The sequence below is a fragment of the Pinus tabuliformis genome, chromosome 9 (genome assembly GCF_031772625.1).
Source record: "Pinus tabuliformis cultivar Carrire ecotype Pingquan chromosome 9, CPIR1, whole genome shotgun sequence".
NCBI lineage: Eukaryota > Viridiplantae > Streptophyta > Pinopsida > Pinales > Pinaceae > Pinus > Pinus tabuliformis.
Window position 1 is genome coordinate 958,519,956 of NC_142307.1, and position 23,259 is coordinate 958,543,214.

The 23,259-nt window shown below is 33.3% G+C and overlaps 1 protein-coding gene and 1 non-coding gene across 2 annotated transcripts; one reads left to right on the forward strand and one right to left on the reverse strand.

Annotated features, from left to right (window-relative positions):
• The first annotated feature begins 5,285 nt into the window (after positions 1-5,285).
• LOC149151909 (uncharacterized) lies at positions 5,286-6,194 on the forward strand. Its single transcript, XM_089443312.1, has one exon. The coding sequence runs from the start codon at positions 5,286-5,288 to the stop codon at positions 6,192-6,194; it is 909 nt and encodes a 302-aa protein (XP_089299438.1).
• Positions 6,195-15,613: 9,419 nt separating this feature from the next.
• On the reverse strand, positions 15,614-15,686 carry TRNAA-AGC (transfer RNA alanine (anticodon AGC)). Its single transcript has one exon. It is a non-coding gene; the product is annotated as a tRNA-Ala (tRNA).
• Between the last annotated feature and the right edge of the window lie 7,573 nt (positions 15,687-23,259).

The window sequence follows — 23,259 nt, forward strand, 5'->3', positions numbered from 1 at the left end:
AACCATGTAGGGTGAATGCTCTTGATTTGACTAATGCTCAGTGATATCATAGCAGTGTAGATATAAAGCGCACTATATTTAGCCACATATAAAACCAAAAAATTTGTCAATTCACACATATCCATCATCCAAGATCCACAACAAATAGATATATATTTGATTATTGGTATCATAAACAAAATATTAGTATATATATTTGATTATAAGAATGATAAATCATAAAATATTAGTATAAGAATGATAAACAAAATACTATATTAATATGAATTTGTGATTTCGTAAAGTGTAAATTCTCATCACAATAAATCAGTGTGATTTCAAAAAACATCATATTTTTAATTATTAATCTCACTCAACTTAAAAAAGAAAAAGAAAATAACTAAATATAAATTGAACACTTTACTCCCTCATTCTTCCCAATAATACAAAATCTTTGATTAAGATTAATATATTATTTTGAAATAAAAAAAAACTTTAGAGTTACTAAAATCTTGATTAAAGTGAGAATGTATATTTTTGCCTAAAGTAAATGTATATATATATATATATTGAACTATAAGAATATGAAAGTAATCAACCACACTATTGTAAGCTTAGTAATGTCACTAATACCATGGAGTGATATATATTCTTATATATTCCTACTAAAATCAAATTAAACCATCACATAGTTGTAAGTTATAATACTTTGTTATATATATTTATGATCACTTATATCATGAATTTTAATTTTCTTTTTAATATCTTTCTTTTAATTAAAAAAAAAAAAAAAAAAAAAATTAATATCTTTTTCTTCATTAAAAAAAATTAAAAATTTACCAATTCAAAAAAACAAATTTTACCTATATATTTTAAAAATATTATATTAAATTATATTTAAATTAATTAATTTAGAAAATTTTATATTTGAATTAATTAATTTAGAAAATTTTAATATCATACGTATATGATCCTTTTCAAATTCAAAACTCAAATAATATGGGTAATTATATAAATAAATTTATAATATTTTTTTTTTTAATTTTTATTAAAATTAATTATTTTATACAATGTTTATATATGAATTTTTTATGGTGAAGAATCCAAATTATTTAGTTAATTACATTTAAATATTTTCAAAATAATTTTTTTATTTTTTATTTAAATTAATTATTTTATATTAATATTTTCTAACTATTTAGAATATTTTTTAATTTAAAAATATATATAATAATTATTTAAATTTTAAATATTTAATTAATAATTATATAAATTAATTAAAATTTTCATTCATATAATAAGTTATTATATAAAAGAGATAAACCAATAAAATAAATAAATTATATATATATGTTTCGTTTATAATTTTTTTTTTAATAATATATATATTTTTTTATATATTATGTTATATTTTTATTATATATTTGTTTGTTTGATAAAAATATTTATTTTTTATTTTTTTAAATAATTTTTTAATTCTTTAACTACGATGTAAACAACGTAATTTTATTTATTTTTATCAGATATTTCAATTTCATTTTTTTAATTCATTTTATTTTATATATATATATATATTACGTATTTGAATTTTACTTCTTCAAATAAAAATAGTTTCTTTGGCTTTTCAACTTTTCTTTAGCTTTTCAACTTTCTTGCAATATTTTCAGAGGTCATTATTATACAAAATTACTCTCTATGTACCGATGTTCTAAAGTCCCTTAACTTTCTTGCAAACATTATCATACAAAACTACTATTCATATATTAATGTTCTAATAACAATCTCCCTTAACTTTCTTGCAAAAATTATCATACAAAACTACTATTCATATATTAATGTTCTAATAACAGTCTTGCTCTATTTTCAATTTCCTCTCTCAATTTGAAATTATTTGTTCTAAGTAGAATAAAATTCCTTCATACCTCATATAACGACTATCTCTAATTTCTCACCATTGAATATAATGGTAATTGCTATTCGAAGAACCTATTACTAGTTATTGTACCATTGCAAATGAAACGTCGTAAGGCAATAGCATATAAAACTAATTAATGCTTCTTTGACAACTATTGAAAGACAGAAATATCAACAAAAGTCATGGACATGTTACAATGAAATCTTACTACAATACTACTTCCTTGAGCCTTACAAATGTGTTGAAGTTAAAAACTTTGTCTGATTATGCCAACATGAATGCCTCGTAAATAAAGAAATAGATCGTAATTTGCTACCTTCAAAATCAAAGGTCATTTTAGTACAATTCCTCCATATTTTTTCTTGATCACCCTCTGGGAAGAACTCCCCTAAATGCCACTCTCCATTATTCACCATCAAATTCATTGTTAGATGATTGAACATGGTATACCCTAAGATTAAACTGTTAATAGAACAACTAATTATTGTTAAACATAAACATGAAAACATTAAGAAAAATAATTGTTAATTGTTGTCCTTGTTTCGCCTTAATTGATTATGTGGATCTATTGAAAGGTTGTATATGCTCATAACAACATGAATCATCTCTAATTCACAGTTCTTGCCATCATTTCGCTTGCTCTTTTTTTAGGTTTCTGAGTTCTATGTATTTGATTTGTTTCTATTGTATTTCAAGTCTTTAAATGGCTTCATATGATTCTTATTATGGCGATTCTTATTATGGAAGAGGATTTCCTAATGAAGGTTTCGGTCATTTTTCGTGGGATTACAATGTTTTGAAGAACATGAAAAAGATCGACCTTGTCAGGTAGAGTCATCTGAATAACAATTCTTTACAATACTATTTGTATTATCCGAATTTGCTAACAAAACAATAATGGAGCATTTGTGTTACCATGGTGTTCATCGCATTTAATCATTTGCAGGGTGTCGTCGAGAAATTATGAATCGCTAAGGTTAATATATATAAAAACTAGAACAATTATAAAATAGCTAAACACACCCTAAAAAGATTATGAATCGCTTGAAAACAAAGAGGCTTAAAATATATATATATACACACCCTAAAAAGATTATGAATCGCTTGAAAACAAAGAGGCTTTATATATATATATATATATATATATAAACTTGAATGGTTATAAAAGAACACAAGTTCATTTCATTTAATGAAGAAGTGATCGTTAAAGATTTGAAAGTCGGTTGAAATGTGAACCTCTATAATGACTTTGACTAAATTGAATTGTTATTAAAAGATAAATCTTTGAAGTGGCATTGACCCCTTCAACAAAGTTTTTAAATGTCATGAAAATGTAAATTGTGGGAAATGCCTTAAATTATTATTTTTCCTTATTATTAATTTAAATTTTAAAATAAAATTTAAATACATCTATTTTAATATGGTAAGAATATTGTAATGTCATATAATTTATAGTTTAATATTTTATTATTTAGACAAATTAAATTAAATTAATTAAAAAATTAATGATTATGAGTGGATTAAATTATATAAAAATAAAATTTAAATTAAAAACATAAAACTAATCAATGATAAGAAAATAAGAAAATGTATTAAATGTATATTTATATGCATTAAAAAGTGTGTATTCATAACTATAAAGTGATGATTAAATTTTTTAACTTATCATTTTAGAATAAGAGTTATATTTATTTTAATGATTGTTTAATAGTGATATTTTAAATAAATATAATAATAATATTGGAATAAAGTAAATATATGTAATAAGTTATTAAAAATATTTACATTTTAATTTGATAATATTAAAAAATAATATTTATTTATAGTGTGTATCAAACTTTCATTCCTTGGAATTGAAGCTTTAAAAAACTTTCAAGTTCCCAAAATTATTCTGGAGTTACTTAGAAGTGTTTCATTTCCATTTCTAATTCCCCATAAATATGTGAAGAGAGAGGATGAATATAAAAATGGAGTTGTCTTTAGTGCAACCTTTTAGACTTTTTGGTGAAATTTGAGGTGAAATGTTGATTTGTGTTATTTAAACTAGTTTTTTTATTGTATATATGGATTCAGCACATTGAAAAACCCCTAGGGCACTTCGATTGTGCGGGGGTTACCCATCAAGCTTGTGATTTCATTAAATTCCTGCCATATTTTAAAGAAATTAGACTGGAAAAACCCACTAGAAAAGCTTCCAAAAAGTCTCACTAAAGACAACTCGTATAAAAAATACTAAAAGTGATTCCTTATCCAATAAACAAAGAATTGGGATTCTTAAACACTAAATTAATGCTTTACTTAATTATAAATTATAAATTTACATATATGTGTGTGTGTTTTAAACAATAAATTTTAAGTGAAGGGAATTTAATGATACTATTATTTAACAAAATCAATTTATATGATCAAAATATTTATAATTTCAGTCGACATTCATACTCTCCTTTCTCCTAAAAAAAATTAAGAATTGTAGTAATGCACCTCACACAAGAAGAATTTGCAGTAACAAAATATATGTAACAACAATAATGCTTAAAGGTTTGAAATTATAGACATACATGTGTGGAGGAATGGGCTTTTGAATGTTGCAGGGTCAAGACTTATGGGCGGAGGTGGCATAGTCCAAGATTTTGTTCATCTATATGTAACAACAATAGTGCTTAAAGGTTTGAAATGATAGACATACATGTGTGGAGGAATGGGCTTTTGAATGTTGCAGGGTCAAGACTTATGGGCAGAGCTGGCATAGTCCAAGATTGTGTTCATCTATCACAAGCTAATGATGTATGATTCTGAATAGATGTTCTTGGTCTTTCAAAATGAGTTGGTGCATGTACATGCATGACTACAACTCTATAAAGCTTCAGCGTTGGATGGTATTGTAAGGATTGCTCGACTCATTCAGTTTTACATGGTACTACATCGATTGGTATAACTCTAGAGGGGCAAAGGTTGTTATTAGAATTTCTTGACTCTACAATTTATATGCACTTGTCCTATGTTTTTATGTTTCTCGTTGTCACATCCCAAACCTGAAATTTTTATTTGAAATTCTTCTTATGCTTTACTTGAAGATCTCAATAGAATGGCAAGTGTTGCGTACAAGATAAAGAAAATTGTTGGTACTTGAAATTGTTTTTAATGCGTTTTTAAAATTAAATAATAAAAAAATATACACAATTTTAATTAAGAAAATGTAGATACTCTCACCCAGGCACACATTAGGTTGACTGAGGGACCGGACGAGCTCATTTGGGCCTATTCAAAACATGGAATGTACACCCCCAAAATGGGGTACCTGAAACTAATGGAGCCACATATGCCCCCGAATATCCTCCCTCACTGGAAAAATTTATGGAAGCTACAAGCTGCCCCCCGCTGCCGTCTATTAATGTGGAACATCTTATTCGACAAGATCCCCACAGGGAAAAATCTCATGAAAAGATCTTACCACGGGCCTTACAGATGTCACCTCTGCTGTAGCGAAGAGGAGAGCACGGATCACCTATTCCTCCACTGTACAGTCACTAGAGAGTTCTGGCACAGAATATCATCACATTATACCTTCCTCACAGTGTGGCAGGGCGCGAACGTACAGGAGGCTTGGAGCTCTTGGATTCAAGCACACTCAGGAAAGATCACTAACATGCCTCTCATCGTGTGTAGAGCTATTTGGATAGCTCGGAACCATATCATATTCAACAACATAGCTCCCCACTGGCCTACAATCCTAAATCATGCCATTGCAGACTACAATCTTATACCAGATACTGTATCCAACCCCCCACCCCGCACTATTAATCCCATTGCTATTGATAAGACAAAGCCCTGGGCCTTCTTCGATGGTTCCGCACAGGATGCGGGCTGTGGTGGTGGTGCTGTATTATACATCAATGAATCACACTGCTTCAAAATACAGATCAAACTTGGAAATGGCACAAATAATTTCGCCGAATTATGCACCGCAAAGCACATCATTCATTTTGCTCACCAAAAGCACTGCAGACACCTGCAATTGTTTGGAGATTCACAGATTGTTTGCAATTGGCTAAATTCTGCATCTCATTGTCATGCATATTCTTTGAGAAACATACTGGATGAAGCAAAAAGACTGACATCATCTTTTGAAACCTTTGTCTGTCGTCATATATACAGGGAACAAAATACTGAAGCGGACCAACTTTCCAAAGAAGCGGCGCATAGCCATCTAGATCAATGGCTGATACAGGAGCAGATTGATGGAACCTTCCATCAATATTATCACAGGCCTTTTGACGACCTCAATAGAACGGGTCATTGACCCGCCCAAAACAGTCATGGCCATTTTTGACAAATTTTGACACATGAACATATATTGTATATTTTTAAGTTTATGCACGACCTATAGCAGTACCCATTATACAGAGCAATATTTTTGTAAAAACTTGGGTTCAGAAAACAGTCAATTATATGACTCCCTGCGTGGAGATCCAGCACTCTCAGTTTATTTTTTGTATATACAGACAGGTCACTGACCTCATATGAATATGCGACTAGCATCTATAGAATGTAATTTCCTATTATTAATAGAAATTACAACTTTTTCCTTAAGGGAAAAAAAAGAAAATGTAGATAGCTATAAATAGATAAATGCTTTTACATATATTTAAGTTAGATTATCAGAAATTATAAATATGAATCAAGATCCATACCTACATTCACCAACCATATATTTCCAAATTGCCAAGCTAGCTAGTTCCCTAAAAGGGTATAAACCAAAACCAAAGCCCTTTAGATGAACTAAATCTCTTTAGATAATAGAAGAATTTGTAGTAGGTATATTCCTATGCCTGATTCAATACTCTATTAATAGTTGGTTTTGTTTAACCACTTCTTGCCAAAGGCTTGTACAACTAACCAACCTCCATATTCACTATATTCTCCTAGCAGGTATGGCCTTTCCAAAGCGATGTTCTTAGATACCACCTTGATTATCTATGTGATATTATTAGACTAAGGTAAACCAAACAATGGTTAAATAAAATAGGGGTAAGCAATCTAATGCATAAGAATTAAAGTGAAGAGAAATGCAGATTAAAACATTGAAAGAGTAGTGTTAAGGGATTTGTTGATAATGTTCAACGACACACACATTTACACATTTAGAGTTAGAAAAAGGATTAGGTACAAGTTGTGATCCAACACTACAATGTACACTAGAGGAGAAAATAGAATATCACTCTCTATGTTGTTTGTTAAAGTTTGAGGTTAAGTCAGTTGGAAATCTTGAAGTTGGTGAAGGAAAACTTGAAAGCCAAAATAGGTTGTTGTTACTCTGGTTTGTTAGTTATTCTCAAAACCTTTTGAAGAGAATTGTAGACAAAAAGAAAGTGGTAGTAGATGATATCACTGTGACATCCTAAATATTTGAATTGGTACATTTGTATGAAAATTCAGCAAAGAGAAAGCAATAATAGTTAGTAGGAGTATTCATGGGAGAGGATGTACAAGGTATAAAATAGAAGGTATCAGGTGAAGCAAAAACACATTGACAAATTGCAAGTACAATGTTGAATTTGTTGAGAATTCCCTCAATTGACATATTGCAACTCAAATCAATAGGATAGCGAAAGAGGAGTTCACTTTACTCTCTCACTCAAATTTTAACATATGACATTTGTGTTCATCTATGCTCTTTCCCCATTTGTTTTCACATTACGGCGTTTCCTTTGCAACATCTAGTGCAATTTCTAGTAGATGTATATTTCAATTGTTTTTTCGTGGAGAAGTATTAAACAATATTTATGCTCTTCGCTAATATACCTTACCTTTTTTCTTCTTCATAAAAGCACTTAAGTTGTTGGATGTACCTTTGTTCCTCATCATTCATCCCCTTGGTCCTTCGTCTTTATAAACACAGGTACTTCGCAATATTAATGTGCTCCTTTCTTGCATAATTAGATTTAGAATATTTTTTCTTAAAAATTCTTTCTTCTCACACAACTAATTTTTAAATGTTTGGATTTTTTATTCAAAACATTTTACATTATTCCTAATGGATCTATGGAGAATTGAACTCATGCTTCACGATAGAGGGCCAATGCCTTGGTGGGGGCTTCAATCTGAGCTACCTATCAAAAAAAATTCATAAGGTCCCCTTTGTTATACTAATGAATTTGTACTATAACATGATCCTAACCTAAAATAAGGTTTTTAGGAATTTTTGCTCCATAGCCTTAATCAAAGGATAATTGTTGATTTTTTTTATTAAGAAGAATGTTTACAAGTTTATTAGAAAGTTGTCCTTCTAGTCATCTAGTTCATTAGTTTCAACCACAGTTGTTGAAGTTTTGGTCACAATAGACTCTATAGGCATTTAATAGTAAGGTCCTCCATATGAAAATTTCAAACTTTTTCTTGAACAATTTGGCTAGTGTGATCTAGAAAGGATGACAGAAATATTAAGTGTGACTTGAAAAAAATTATGGATGCATTATGACTGTTCTATCGGTTAAAGCTAATATCGTCGTTGCTAGGGATTGAACCTGAACTCATGGATGTAATATGAAATTGTTATTTGGGAAAATTAACAATACCACTCCAAGTTATCAAACCTTATTGACCTGTATAGCAGGAGAAAATACTCACCACTCTGCTACAAAGATCAACTATTGAAAACAATAACAATCCTTCTAGTTATAAGATTACTACGATAAGTTCTCATCTATAATAGCCAATTTATGGTGGATTATTTTTGAAAAGCAATCTTAGGATATGGTTAAAAGTTTTAGGAAAAGGGTTAAATGCTAGATTGGTTAGAAGCTCTCATTCTACTTCAGATCACCTACTTATGTTTAGGATCATTACATATAAATGACATAACAATAAAACTAATCTTTAGTATTATTTCATTCATTTTAACAAATAACTTAACATACAATCTAGAATTAATCTTTGAAATAGATTAGAAGAGTTAAGGGTTATGTTATAATTGAGAGCTACCACAATAAGGTTGTGTGAAAATGTTATTGCTAACTTTGAAAACACAGAGTTTGTTGGTTGGAAGATTTTAATTGTAATATGGGAGTTAAGCAAGAATGTCTCCAACCCCTTTGGGCATTCATATAGACAAGTTAAAAGCGTGTTTGGAAGTACGAGGTTGTGATGATACTACTTTAGCTTGAATAGCCATCCCCTTTCTTTATGTCAATGATATTGTTCTTATGGTGAAGTATCACTCTGGTCCCAATATGCAACTAAGAATTCTCAAGGATTATGAAAACTTATTTTCGTCTTCAAAATCATTGTCAATTAGTCTACTTCTATTTTTTGGGAAAGCACTTATTTGATATTATGGTCATTCCTATTATTTTATATGGATGTGAAGTTTAGGATTATAACATCTTGAGATAACCATGGAGAAAGATCAAGTGAATCCAGAAGCATATTATAATTTATAGTCTTAAAATTAGAAGTAATACACCCTATCATATCCTTCTCATAAAAGCAACTATTTTCCCCATTGAGAGTATAGATATGACTAGGTACGTAATGTACATGCACATGATAACTAGCATGAAAGAGAAGAGACTTCTTAAGATTGCTTCAAACGTTAATCAAAGTCACTTGTAACTCAAGAGGATTTGGCATTAACATGACAAGTTTTGGTTAAACCATTGGGGAATAGAGGAGGATGTCACTTTATAGATATTAATATCATTAAAAATACTATTACAGGTAAATTTGAGGAGAAATTGTGGTGTGAGAAAGAAATAGAGGGTAAGAGAAACTTAAGATTTTATAAAGAAGTCATTAATCCCAATTTAGAAGGACTAAATTATCTTTATATTTTAACTAATGTAAAGAATAAAATCAATATCACTAAAATAAGTACGAAATTCTCTCAAGCTCCTTAGTGAAAGCAAGCATTGGGATGAAAGAATATGTTATCCTTACAATACTAAGAAAATGGAGGATGAAAGTTAGTTTATCTTAAATTCTCTTAAGGTACACTCACATTAAATCTCAATTTCAAATTATTTGTAACAATACAAGCTTTCTTAACCTTCTAACTCATCAAAACCAAGGATATCTAGGAAAACTTCTCTAAAAAAATTTAAGCATAGTAAATAAAATTGTTCTTTTATTCAACTAACCATTTCAATAAAGAATATACATATATAAATTGAATTCATGAAATAACATAACAAATATTGAAAAAAATTCTCTTAGCATAGATAAAGTGGTGTAGAGTTTATAGGTTGTTTTAGTCATTGTGAACTTTGCAACTATGTTTCTCCCATTTCGGCTAAGTGATTTTCCCTTTTTTTCGCTAACCATGGTGGATTGGTAACTTTTTTCCCTTTCTCAACAACAACCATCTTCAATTTACCTAAGACTAGTGCATTTTTTTAAAAATAAAAAACTCAAGTACTTTCATTAAAGAAAAGCAGTTACATTGTCACATATTTTTCTCATTCCCTTACATTCGAGATTCCATTGTTATCCTTCAAAACTCTACACATGACCATTTTCCCTTAAGGTCCCTCCTTCATATTCTATTGCTTTCCACTTGTTTCAACTAACAATTACATTTAAAGGATTCTTCTATTGATCTTGTCCTTTTTTGCTCATACAAGGGACAATACAATAAAAACAAAAATATTACTATAGGAAATGCATATATCCATAAAACCTGTCCAAAACAACAAAAAGATGAGAAAGACGATTACAAGCTTCAGAATTTAATGACCCCCTAGTGTTGAAAATCATCTTCTGCAAAATTTGTATACTTTATCTTGCTAGGATCACTGCTACATCCATCTTTAGACAACCCATATGCACTCTAAAAATATGTAGAAAAGAAATCCACTTGAAAGCCTTGATCAACTATCTAATGTGATGCATCCAATTTGTGAGGTAAGACGATTCAAAGTTTGATCTTCTCTGTTCTCATTCAATTATCACTTTAGAATCCTGGAATACATCGATCTCTTCAATCCCTAGCCACTTCAAATAGAATATACGACACTCCAAAGAATCATCAACTCTGGCTCGTTGTTTATTCATACTCCACTGTACCAATTGAAATGAAAATAATGCCCATGCTTCATTATTATAAATTCTCCCCTATCACATACCCCACGTACCCTAAAGGATGAAGCACCATTAGAAAACTTATAAGATACTTTTCCATATCTCCTTAATCTAGCCATATATACAAGTGGACTTTTCCTTCTAAAGCCCAATCACAATCACAATCACAATAAAATATGCAAATATCTTTAAGCATATTCCTCTTAGGTTTGGCTCAATTTGTTAAAATATCAACATGTTCCTAGACTTGAAGGGTAAGCAAAAGGACTTGAGTAAATTCAAGTGTTTCAACTGTGGCGAGATAGTTCATTATTCGCCGAGATGTCCAATGAAGAAGAAGGGAGATGATGAAAAGAGGAAAGGAAAACAGGTTGCCGGTGTTGCCACTTCAGTTGAGATAGATGATCTCACAAGGAGATTGGAAGAGGAGAGCTTTGCTATGATTTCTCATTTCTCGCAGGGTACTATCAATGAGGATGGGTGGTATGGCGACAATGGTGTGACGAAGCATATGACATGGTCACAAGAGGTTTTTGAGACTAGCTAAATGGGACTCGAAGTTGCACATGGTGTTGGGTGACAAGAGTCAGTTGGAGATCCGAGGATCGAGAGTTGTGCCATTCAGGATGGAGATAGGACATGTGATGCAAGTCTAGGATGTATTGTTTGTACCAAGACTCAGATATTACGTGACTTCCGTCTCGATGATCAAGAGGAAGGGGTTTGACGTCTTGTTCCATGATGGGAAGGCAAGACTTGGGCCTAGAGGATCTAAGTCTGATGGGATTGTACTTGAAGTTAGAGAGCATGGTCTCTACAGGTTGACGGGCAAGCCTGTGGATCATGGAAAGAAGCAGGTGGAGCCAGTGCAAGTTCCAGAGAAGTAGGAGCAGGTGTAGGTGCAGGTGCAGGCTTCAGAGGAGCAGGTATAGGTTCCTGAGAAGAAGGTACACTTTCCAGAGAAGAAGGCCCAGGTTCCAGAGACTAAGAGGGAGTCGAGTTCGAGAGGGAGCTTTCAAGTTCAGAGGGAGAATTTCTAGCCCAAGAAGAGTGCGTGGTTAGTGGGGAGAAAGGTTGCTCCTACAACTACCAAGAAGGAATCATGGAGAGATTGGAAAGCGATATAGGAGAAGAAGAAGAAGAAGGATGCTTCCAGTGACAATGACACTTCCAAGAAGGGCGTAGTTCACCATATAGGGATTGATGTGATTGTGAGCACCAAGAGTTGGGCAAGTGTTGTGAACAGTGATGATGATGACAGTATACTTCCTAGTCTTGGAACTACCTCCCTCGCTAAAAGGGAGTGTTGATTTGTGTGGCTTGGGAGGTACTCCAAGCCCTAGGGTTCAGGGTTTGGAGGGAAAACCGCCATAAGGGTCACTTGTGGGCTTGGAATCCAAGGATGGGGTTTTGCACCCAATCATGTTTGTGGAAATTCTGGAAGCACATTTCTGCATGTGATGACATGAGATGATAGAGGGCAGAAAGGATAATCCAACACTTCGAGAATTCTTGAACTCTGAGTTGTAGAAGTGGAGAAATTAATTTTTGAAGTTGACAAATAATTATTGATATTCAAGTCATGTAGACTTGAAGTAAAATTATCCAATAGATGTGTCTCTTCATGAATTCGTGGAGCCCCTTTATTGGTGTATAAATAAAGGGTGAAATTGGAGTCATTAAGGCATCCATTGTGCAACACATTATACATCAAAGAGGAACTCGTTGAGGAGGACATTTATGAGCCCTAGCCGCAACAAAGAAGGAGGCAAAACAACGAAGTGGGAGAATTGCCTTTGGGTTTGAAATTGTTCTAGTGGAGGCCAAGGGTGCCAGAGGCTAGGCCGAGTTGAAGAGCCTCCTCACAAGTCCGTTTTGGAGCAACTCTTGGGGACAAAATCTACCTAATAGTGTTGATCGTTAGCTACAAACTTGTTGTGTGTTAGGTTGAAGGCAATAACACCACAATAGGGTGTGCGGAGGAGGGTTTAAGGGGTTGGTTTTAGCCTACAACAACAACGTGGTAGAGGAGGGATCTTCTAAGTGGATGCCACAATGTATTGGCGTTTTTTAAGGGTTGTTTAGGGGTCGGTTAAGGGTTGTAGCATCCTATTAAAGAAGCCCTAACCAGTGACAGTTAAGGGCAGCATGGGATAGCAGACTTGGAGCAAAAGGTTGATGTGTGTTGGGTCAAGAAGTGACCAAGTTTGGATCAGATTGATTGTGTAGCTTGTTGGTTTCACGTGGAGGACTTTTCGAGGAGGCGAAGAGTCCATCCTAGGAGCAGAACCGATAGTGAAGTATTGGGTACCATAGGTCTAGTGGAGCGCGGCATGTTGGCTACCCAAAGTAGTCCTAGACTAGCAATCTTGAAGTGACGAAGATAGATGAAGATTGGGTGAAGTTTGTGACCTTATGAGTAGCTCTTTGATGAACAAAAGAGGCTATGAGAAGGCAGATTGGAGCTCGGGAATTGGCCAACCTGGAGAGAATATTTATGAGTCGGTGTACATGCAACATAAGTGACATGCAACAGTGTTAGGTGGTATCACTCCTGGAGTATCAATGTGTAGTGGCCTTGATGGACTAAGGCACTACTAGTGAGCAGTGCAGAAGTGATGGACTCCAAAAATTACATAAGGAACATGGTTTTAGAAACTACTCCTCTCAATTTATGATTTTTCCTTAGTGATAGAAAGGATTCGACAAGTTAAAAGTTCAATTGCAAAGGTCAACGTTTATCACGTCATATGGGAAAACAATCCTATTGTTGATCATTTCACCAATCAAGGCACCTTTAAAAACATGGGACTAATCAAAACACCTTTAAAAACATGGAGAGGATTGTCATTGAAAAACATGTCTAGTATTGTCATTAATAATGAGTGTCATACCATGATTAAATGAACATCTTCACACATATAGCTAACTTAATGATTGAATGATAATTTTCACACATGTAGACGACTTAATGATTGCATGAAGATTTTCACACATATAGCTAACTTTAGAGAGATACCATGATTGAATGAAGATTTTCACACATACAGGAAACTTAAGAGGGTACATCCTCACACATATAGTTGACTTAATGACTGAATGAAGATTTTCACACATATAGCTAACTTAAGAGGGCACATCTTCACACATACAACTAACTTAATGATTGAATGACGATTTTCACACATATAGGTAACTTAAGAGGGCGCCTCTTCACACATATAGCTAACTGAATGATTGAATGAATATTTTCACGCATATAGCTAACTTAAAAAGGAACATGGGTCATTATATAGCTAACTTAAGAGAGAGCACAGGGCTCCTTGTAAGGTTGCAAGATTGATTGAAGAGCTTCACACATATAGCTAACTTGCAAGACTGATTGAAGATCTCCACACAAGCTAACTTAAAGAGGCACATGAATTGTTATATAGCTAACTTAAGAGAGAGCACACGTTTCCTTGTAAGGTTGCAACACTGATTGAATATCTTCACACATATAGCTAACTTGCAAGATTGATTGAAGATGTTCACACATATAGTTGACTTAAAAGGGCACATAGCTCGTTGTAATGCTAAAGAAGATCCTCAAACATGTGGCTAACTTAAGAGGGCACATGGCTTGTTGCAAGGTTGAATAAAGATCTTCACACATATAGCTAACTTAAAAAGGCACATAGCTCATTGTAAAGTTTAATGAAGATCCTCACATATAGTTGAATAAGTTGAATAAAGACCAGACATATAGCTAAGTTCCTCACACAGCTAAATATTGTAATGAAAGAGGGCACATAGAGCCAACTTAAAAAGGCACATAGCTCATTGTAAAGTTAAATGAAGATCCTAAATAAGCTAAATGAAGATCCTCATCACACAGTTGAATAAGTTGAATGCAAATCACACATATAGCTAAGATCCTCACACAGGGCACATAGAGCCAACTTAAAAAGGCACATAGCTCATTGTAAAGTTAAATGAAGATCCTAAATAAGCTAAATGAAGATCCTCATCACACAGTTGAATAAGTTGAATGCAAATCACACATATAGCTAAGATCCTCACACACAGCTGAGTGGAGATCACACATATAGCTAACATCCTGCACCACTGAGTGGAGATCACACATATAGCTAACATCCTCACACACAGCTGAGTGGAGATCACACATATAGCTAAGATCCTCACACATAACTGAATGGAGATCACACATATAGCTAAGATCCTCACACATAACTGAATGGAGATCACACATATAGCTAAGATCCTCACACATAACTGAATGGAGATCACATATATAACTAACTAAGAAAAAGGCACATATCTCATTGTAAAGTTAGATGAATGTCCTCCTCACATATAGTTAAATAAAGATCAAGAACCTCACAAGATCCTCACACATGGCTGAATGAAAATCACACACATGGGTGAATGAACAATATCATCTCACACAGTTGAATGAAAATCACAAAAATATGGCTAAACTTAAGATCCTCACACATAGTTTAATGAAAATCACACAAATAGATTATAGAAACTATAAGGCAACATAGGCAATTGAGGGTAACCGTAGCTCGATTCATGCAGTTTCAGATTGAAGTTACGATTTAGTTTTGCAATTCAATAAGTGGGCTCGCAGAATTCTCTTGGAGATGCGGGGTATCGATCCCCGTACCTCTCGCATGCTAAGCGAGCGCTCTACCATCTGAGCTACATCCCCATGGCGTTAGCAATCGAAGCGTTTCTATTTTCTGCGAGTAGTATAAATTATATGAAGACGCAGATCATTTATTTAGTGAGCCGTACTTCAGCGAAAAGCAGAATTACTGGATGCGGAGTGGCAAAATTTGTGTTGAGAATGTGTGGGTATTACCTAGTAAAATTAATATCGCCTTTGCCGGGAAATCGAACAGGCGGTAAGACTCACTCACCATTATACGACGACGACTTCTTTTATCCGGCTCTGTGAAAGGCAATATGATGCATTAACAAGCATTAATAAAATAATTTACAAGCCTATGATCCAGCGATCGAAAAGTTTGGATAAGGGGCAAAAATAATTGGCTTAGGTCTCACTGGACTTTTGATTTTCATCTAAATATGAAATTTCAATTGCCACTATGGGCTAGGATTTCACATTTTCATTGTTATCTTTTGGGATGAAGTTACTCTCAAAATTATTGGGGGTGAATTGGGTTGCTACATTGATTAATTTTGGATTTGTATTTGAAGTCATTTACGGAGGTGAAAGAATTGCTGGGAAAGCTAAAAGTGGTTGGAATCCATTAAAAATTTTCAAAAAACTTGTAGATGTAGTGTTTGAATCATGCTTTTGATGGCGGAAATAGATTCAGCACCATCAAAAACCTCTAAGGCACCTAAAATTATGAAGTTTGACAACTTTTAGTTAGATTTAAAAAAATCCTTACCCTATGTTTCAAAATATAGCCGGAAATTCCATAACTTTAAGGGAAAAACAATCGTTAGACTACAACTTTATGTTTTTGTGCGGAACTGAATTTAGAAAAAGGCTCTCATAAGCAATTCAACTCAATAAAGAAGAATGGAGTCACATCTAGGCACTAGATTACAACCATATTTCTTTCAAGCACAATTGTTGTCATAAATATAACCACTTCATAAAGAGTTGCCTAAATATAGAAGAATTTCAACCCTCTAAACAAGCTCCATCCCTCACAACAATAATAAACAAGAAACATTTAAACAACAAGCTCCATCCCTCACAACAATAATAAACAAGAAACATTTAAACAAGTTTTAAAAGGCACAAGAAGCAACAATGTAAAAGGTCTCAGCCCAATCCAACCAATCATAGATTTGAAGTCCTAGAAAATCAAAAGGATTTGAGAAAAAGATTCAAAAGAGGAAGGAAATGAAGCCATTCAAAAAAGTTTGGTGACCGTGTTATCTGATAACCAAAATCGCCGATGCCAGGAATCGAACTCCGATATTCCATTCACACTTCCGTAAATAAAAGTAAGTGTCTTTTATTGGTGACCGTGTTATCTGTGAAACCCTAAATCGCCATTGCTGGGGATCGGGCCCGGCATGTCCATTTTATCCGATCACATTATTCTTCATAAAAACACTGTTGACCCTGTTATTTGAAAAACCCAGGAAAACCAAAACCGCCGTTGCCGGGGATCGAACCCGGGTCACCCGGGTGACAGGCGGGAATACTCACCACTATACTACAACGACCATTTGTCAAACACATATTGATTAAAATAATAATTTATAGTTAAGTTAAAGCTATGATCTCCAGTTTCAAAAATATATTGATGAGTTTTTAAATACCAATGAGTTTAGTCTCCTTTGGTTGCACTGAAGGTAAGGGAAGCAACCTGGTTTTCTTGAATTGAGATGAGAGACTACAATATCCACCACCCTCCTAATTATGCTTAATATTTGCTGAGATGAGAGACTACAATATCCACCACCCTTCCAATTATCGTTAATATTTGCTGCTACACCGTCTATATTAACAAAGTCAAGAGCGTTCTCCGATTTTCAGAGACTTGCATGGGTTCGAATCCCATTCTTGACAGTGTTCTCAAATTTCCAGAGGCTTGGGTTCAATTGCATTAAATTATCAAATCTACTTATGATATAAGTTATATGCATAAAATTATATTTGTTATAGATTTTCTCTAAATTATGGATTCAAACTTTTATCGTTTCGGATTTGTATGGTTGTTGTTTCAGATTTTAAAAGTAAAGACGAAAACAATCTTCTTAGCTATAGGGTTATTATGATAAGCTTTTTTAAAGCAAAAATATATGTGATTATGGTTGAAAAGAAGATTAGCATATGGTTAAAAAAAAGGGTAAATAGGTTAAGATATCACACATGAATGCCATAGTAATAAAGTCAATTTCTTGCATTACTTTGCTCGTTTTAGCAAAGAATTTGATAGAATGCCTAGAATTTATATTTTAGAATACATTAGAAGAATTAAAGATTTCATAATAATGGAGAATTGTCATAATAAAGTTGTATAATAATGTTATTGTTAAGTTTACAAACACTAAGACTTAGTTGGAAGATATTAAATGTGATATCGGAGTTAAGCAAGGATGTTTCAACTCTCTTACTTTTCTAGGCATTTATATAGTCAAATCAAAGGGATGCCAACAATAAGCAAGTTGTGTTGACACTACTTTAGCTTGAATCATGGTCATCCTTCTTTATGTTAATGCTATTGTTCTTCTGCTGATGTGCCCCTCTAATCTCGACAAACAACTAAGAATTCTCAAGGATTGTTGTTGTAGCATGGATATCACAGTAACTATTGACAAAGCAAAGGTTATGATTATCAAATCTAAAAGATCATGTATGTTAAGTTTGAAATTGATAATAACAAATTATAATAAGTTATTGCATAGAAATATCTTGAAGTTGACCTTCCTCACAAGCTTAATTGGAGTTATGACATTGAGAAAAATGATTAATGAAAGGTGGGTGCTTATTTTGGTCTTATAACAATTGTAAATTAGTTTACTTCTAGTGTAGGGGGAAAACACACACCTTTGATATTATTGTCATTCCTATTATCTTATATGGATGTGAAGTTTAGTAAATTGTAGTATCTTGAGATGATCGTGGAGAAATATCAAGCAAATAAAAAATCATTTTATAAATCACAATCTTAAAATTTAAAACAATACACCTTGTCATATCCTTCTCATAGAAGCAATTCAATTATTCTTATAATTGTTCTCTATGCTTGTCAAAATTACATTATATTCATAGAGATTAGTTGTGCTCATTATTATTTGATGGTTGAAATATAATCATTTTTCTAAAGGCGATTTCTAAAAAAATATAATAAGTAGTTACTTACAAGGTGTAGACCAGTTGATTTTGTGGGGTTTAGTCCCCACCAGGTCTCAACTATGGGAGTGGTTGAGGATGTAATCCACTTTTGGGGGAATTAAACTATCCCAAGGGGCATCCAAGCATGATCAAGCTTCACACAATATTGGTGGGAAAGTTATTCTTCCATCCAACATTGGGGTTGGCCCTAACCTACGCTTAGCATGGTTATAAAAAAATAGTTAAGAAAATTGTAAAGCATTATAATAAGTAGCCAAGCAAAGTTTCCCTAAATTATGGATTCAAGATTTTATTATTCTCATTCTAGCAAAGACAAAAACAATCCTCCTAATTACATGACCATTATGATAAGATTTCTTCGAGAAAAACTATATGGGATTATTTTGGAAAAGAATATCGACATATAGTTAAAGTGTTTGAGAGAAGGGTTAAAGACTGCAATGGTTTTAGAAGCTATCATATTACCATGGACCACCTAGTTACACTTAGGACCATCACATAGGACTTTCATAGTAGTAGAACTAATTTCCCATATTGCTTCGTTCAATTTAACAAAGAATTTGACGCAATGCATAGAATTAACCTTTAGAATAGATTAGAGAATTAAAGGTTTCATTGCAATTGAGAGTTGTCACAATAAGGTTGTGAAAAAATGTTATTGGTAAGTTTATAAATACTAAGTGTTAGTTGGAAAAGATTAATTACGCTAATAGACGTGTCTATTAATTAAAAAAATTGTCATACAAACATGAGTTAAGGTGTTTTGGGCATCTAGTATTGGTAAGTCATGGTATTGTAACAAATTCTATTTACAAGTTAAGAATCTTCATGATAAAGTGGGGGTGAATCTTTGTAGGAGTTAAGCAAGGATGTGTCACGTTCCCTACCCTTTTGGGAATTTGCATAGACAAATTAAAGGTATGCTTGGAAAAAGTAGGTTGTGTTGACACTACTTTAGCTCAAATTGTTATTGTCCTTCTTATGCCTAGGATATTTTTCTTATGATGAGGTTTCCCTTCGAGCTCAACAAACAACAATTCTCAAGGATTGTTGTTGTAGCATGGGTATGAGATTAACCATTTACAAAGAAAAGGTTATAATTGTCAAATTCAAAAGATCATGTACGCTAATTTTGAAGTTGACAATAACAACTTATAGGGAGTTACTGCATAGATATCTCTTGGAGTTGACCTCCATCACAAGCTTAATTGAAGCTATAACATTGGGGACAATGATTAATATAGGGTGGAAAGATTATTTTGGTCTTAGAAATGGTTGTAAATTAGTTTACTTCTAGTTTTTTTTTGGGGGGGTGGGGGTGGGGACACTTCTTTAATATTCTTTCCATTGCTATTATCTTATATGCATGTGAAGTTTAGTATTATAACATCTTGAAATAACAATAGGGAAAGAGCAAGAAAATCCAAAATAATTTTATAATTTAAAATACTAAAATTAAAGGCAATACACCCCATCTTATCATTCTCATAAAAACAATTATTTTCCACATTGAGAGTATGGCTACAACTAGGTATCTAATATACATGTACAAGACAAATAACATGAAAGACACACTACAAGGAAAATACCTTCTAGCAGAGGTTATAACGGAGGTTTTTAGTGTTATAAAATTGGCAAGAATTGTCAAAAAAACATCCTCTAAAACATTTGTTTGTGGGAATGAATGTTTTAGCGGAGCTGATAATGAAACTTCATCTCAACTGAAAAAATTTGTGCAGCCAAAGATTTTAGCATATGTTTTTTTTTTCGGTGCACTTTATGGAACAAGCAGCCCTAGTGCACTACTTATAGAAACACATCTAGATTCATACATAATTGAAAGCATCGAGGCGTTTAATTCAAAGAGCACTAGAACCTAAAATGTATACCACCCTGGTGCTTACAACAAAAAAATTCCTGGTACGCTCAACTCAAAGAGCACCAGACCTTGAAACATATACCGCACCAATGCTTATATAAAAAAAAGCCCTGATCATTCTTTGATGAAGGAATAGCTCCAGGGCATGTAGAAAATAATTGCAGTTTTGGTGCTTTCTCTTAAACATGCAACACCAAAACGTCTTGTTTACATAAATGCACCTGTGTGTTTGTTATATAGAGGGTCTTGTGTTATTAGTTTTAATAGTGTGTCGAGAATGGAAATAATATTTTGTAGAACTGGGGGATCTTAGTTCTATGAAAGCACTAGTGTGTTAAGAGTTACAATGCACCAGGGCATTAATTAAAGACAATATTGGTGCTTGAAGACTTGAAAGCCTCGGTGATGTCGTTCTCCAAAAAGGCACCGGCTATCCTAAAAGATGACATCACGGTGCTTTTATTTAAAGTAAAGCACCGATGTGTTTTTATGTTATGGACACACCGATGTTTTTGTATGAGATTTTCTCTTTTTTAGAGACAATGACCCGTGACAATGCAGTTATTGTAATTTTTAAAATCTGTTATTCATTGAGAAATCAACATATATCTTATAACAATATTCATATAACGACCAACTTGTTGGTTCGAAAAGCTTCGGCCAAAAAAATTTTGTTATGTTATTTCTACCTAAAGACTTTTCCTAATATTCATATAAATTAATATTTGATTAGTGCATTTGTATATGATGTTTGGATTAATTTTTTATATTATCAGACTTCGCATGTCTTCATTATAATATTTAATCATCAATATATTTAATCAGTGGTGTAACATTTCACAACGAAATTGGATAACACAATAGAATAAATTAAAATGTATTTTATTATATATCAATAAGAGGCTCTTTGTCACACAAATTGGGATTGTTGTTGGTAACCCCATGTCTTTCAATTAGGACACTGTGTCCGTGATTACATTAAACAAAATGTTTGATTTTCACAGACAATTATTTCAAAAATACAACAGGTTGCATTGATATCCAAATACATCATCATTTCTCGTTGGAACTGTTGCCAATGCTCAAACTACTTCCACGACTTGGGTTATTGATGGAATAATGGATCATTTGTCAAATATTAAATAATTAAAGTTGTTTTTTTAGTGAGACATTTGTGGAGAAATTAGTGGAATGATAGATGAGATATTTGTGGATGATTGTTGAGAGAACTATGGAGTGATTATTTGACTCTTGGACTACCCTCTTGACTCTTCACATTACAATAGTGATTGTTCACATTCCACTAATGACACTTGGAATTTTACTTACAATACATTTACAATAATACAATTTCCACATATACCCATGTGGGACAAAAGAGGCTTGAGTTAGCCTAACAAGACAACAACATCACTCGGGGTCTTGGGGGAAGACCAACTCGGTAACCTCCTCGCGATGATCTTTGATGATGAACTGATACCAAGCTTGGTACTTCTCTATTATGTCCCCATACTGTTTGATGAAATCTTTGTCGAAGCAGACCCTTGCCTCCATGGCTTCCAGGTATATGGTTCTGAAACCTCTATCCAGCTCATCCTGAAGCATGTGCAACACTATCTTGAGTGTGTTTGGACCACCGATGTACTTCTACATGTTTTCTGCTCAGAGCTGCAAGTCATCGCGGGTGGCTTCACGCATAAACTACCCAATGTACCTCTTGACATCCAGCATGACTTGGTTCTTCCCCATGGCCTGGGTGAGGGTTCCAATGGAAGGGATCTTGTGCATTCGCACTATGACATCAAGACGGTTGAACAACATGCATATGAAGCCTCAATGCTAGTGATGAGCGGAGGGAGCTGCTCATAATTCTAGATCTGCATCTGAATCTGTGGTTTGTCTAGCTCAACCTGTGGCTTTATCTTCTTGTGCAGGTAAAGCGGGCTCCCTTGTACCTCATTGTCCATTATTTCATGTGCGCAATAGCAGTGTGAATGTCTTTGAGATTTTGTGTTGTATGCGCGCACTATTGTTGAAAACAATATAGATGGACAACCGCTTTGTACACGAGGACAAATCTGTTATAAATTTTCTACATGGTAGCTTCTAAAGTTGATATCTCTGACAATATTGCTTTCTTCATTTCTTCCATAGCAGATCTTGCGGAATACTCTATTCTCTGCCTAGCCTTTTGCTAGTCCTTCGCCATTCGTTCATTTTCTGTTATCAAGAACTTGACTGCTTAACTTGTGGCTTCTGCATAAGCCTTAGAAGCCTCAACCATGGAAATTGGATGTCTTCTAACATCTAATACAATCATCGTTTCTTCTGTGTGTGCAGGTGATGTATGATCATCCGGGAGCTTCTTTCTTCATCCCTATACAATCCTTTGTTGTGTCTCATCAAATTCCAGATTCTACACATCTGTCTCCGGATCATCATCAAGGAGAACAGATTCTCCTTGCTCTCTTGGGACTGGTAGTGATTATGGAGGTGACGGAGACTGTGGTATGACCTCGGATGCCCTCAGCATGAGATTGATGTCTTGGTCCTCTA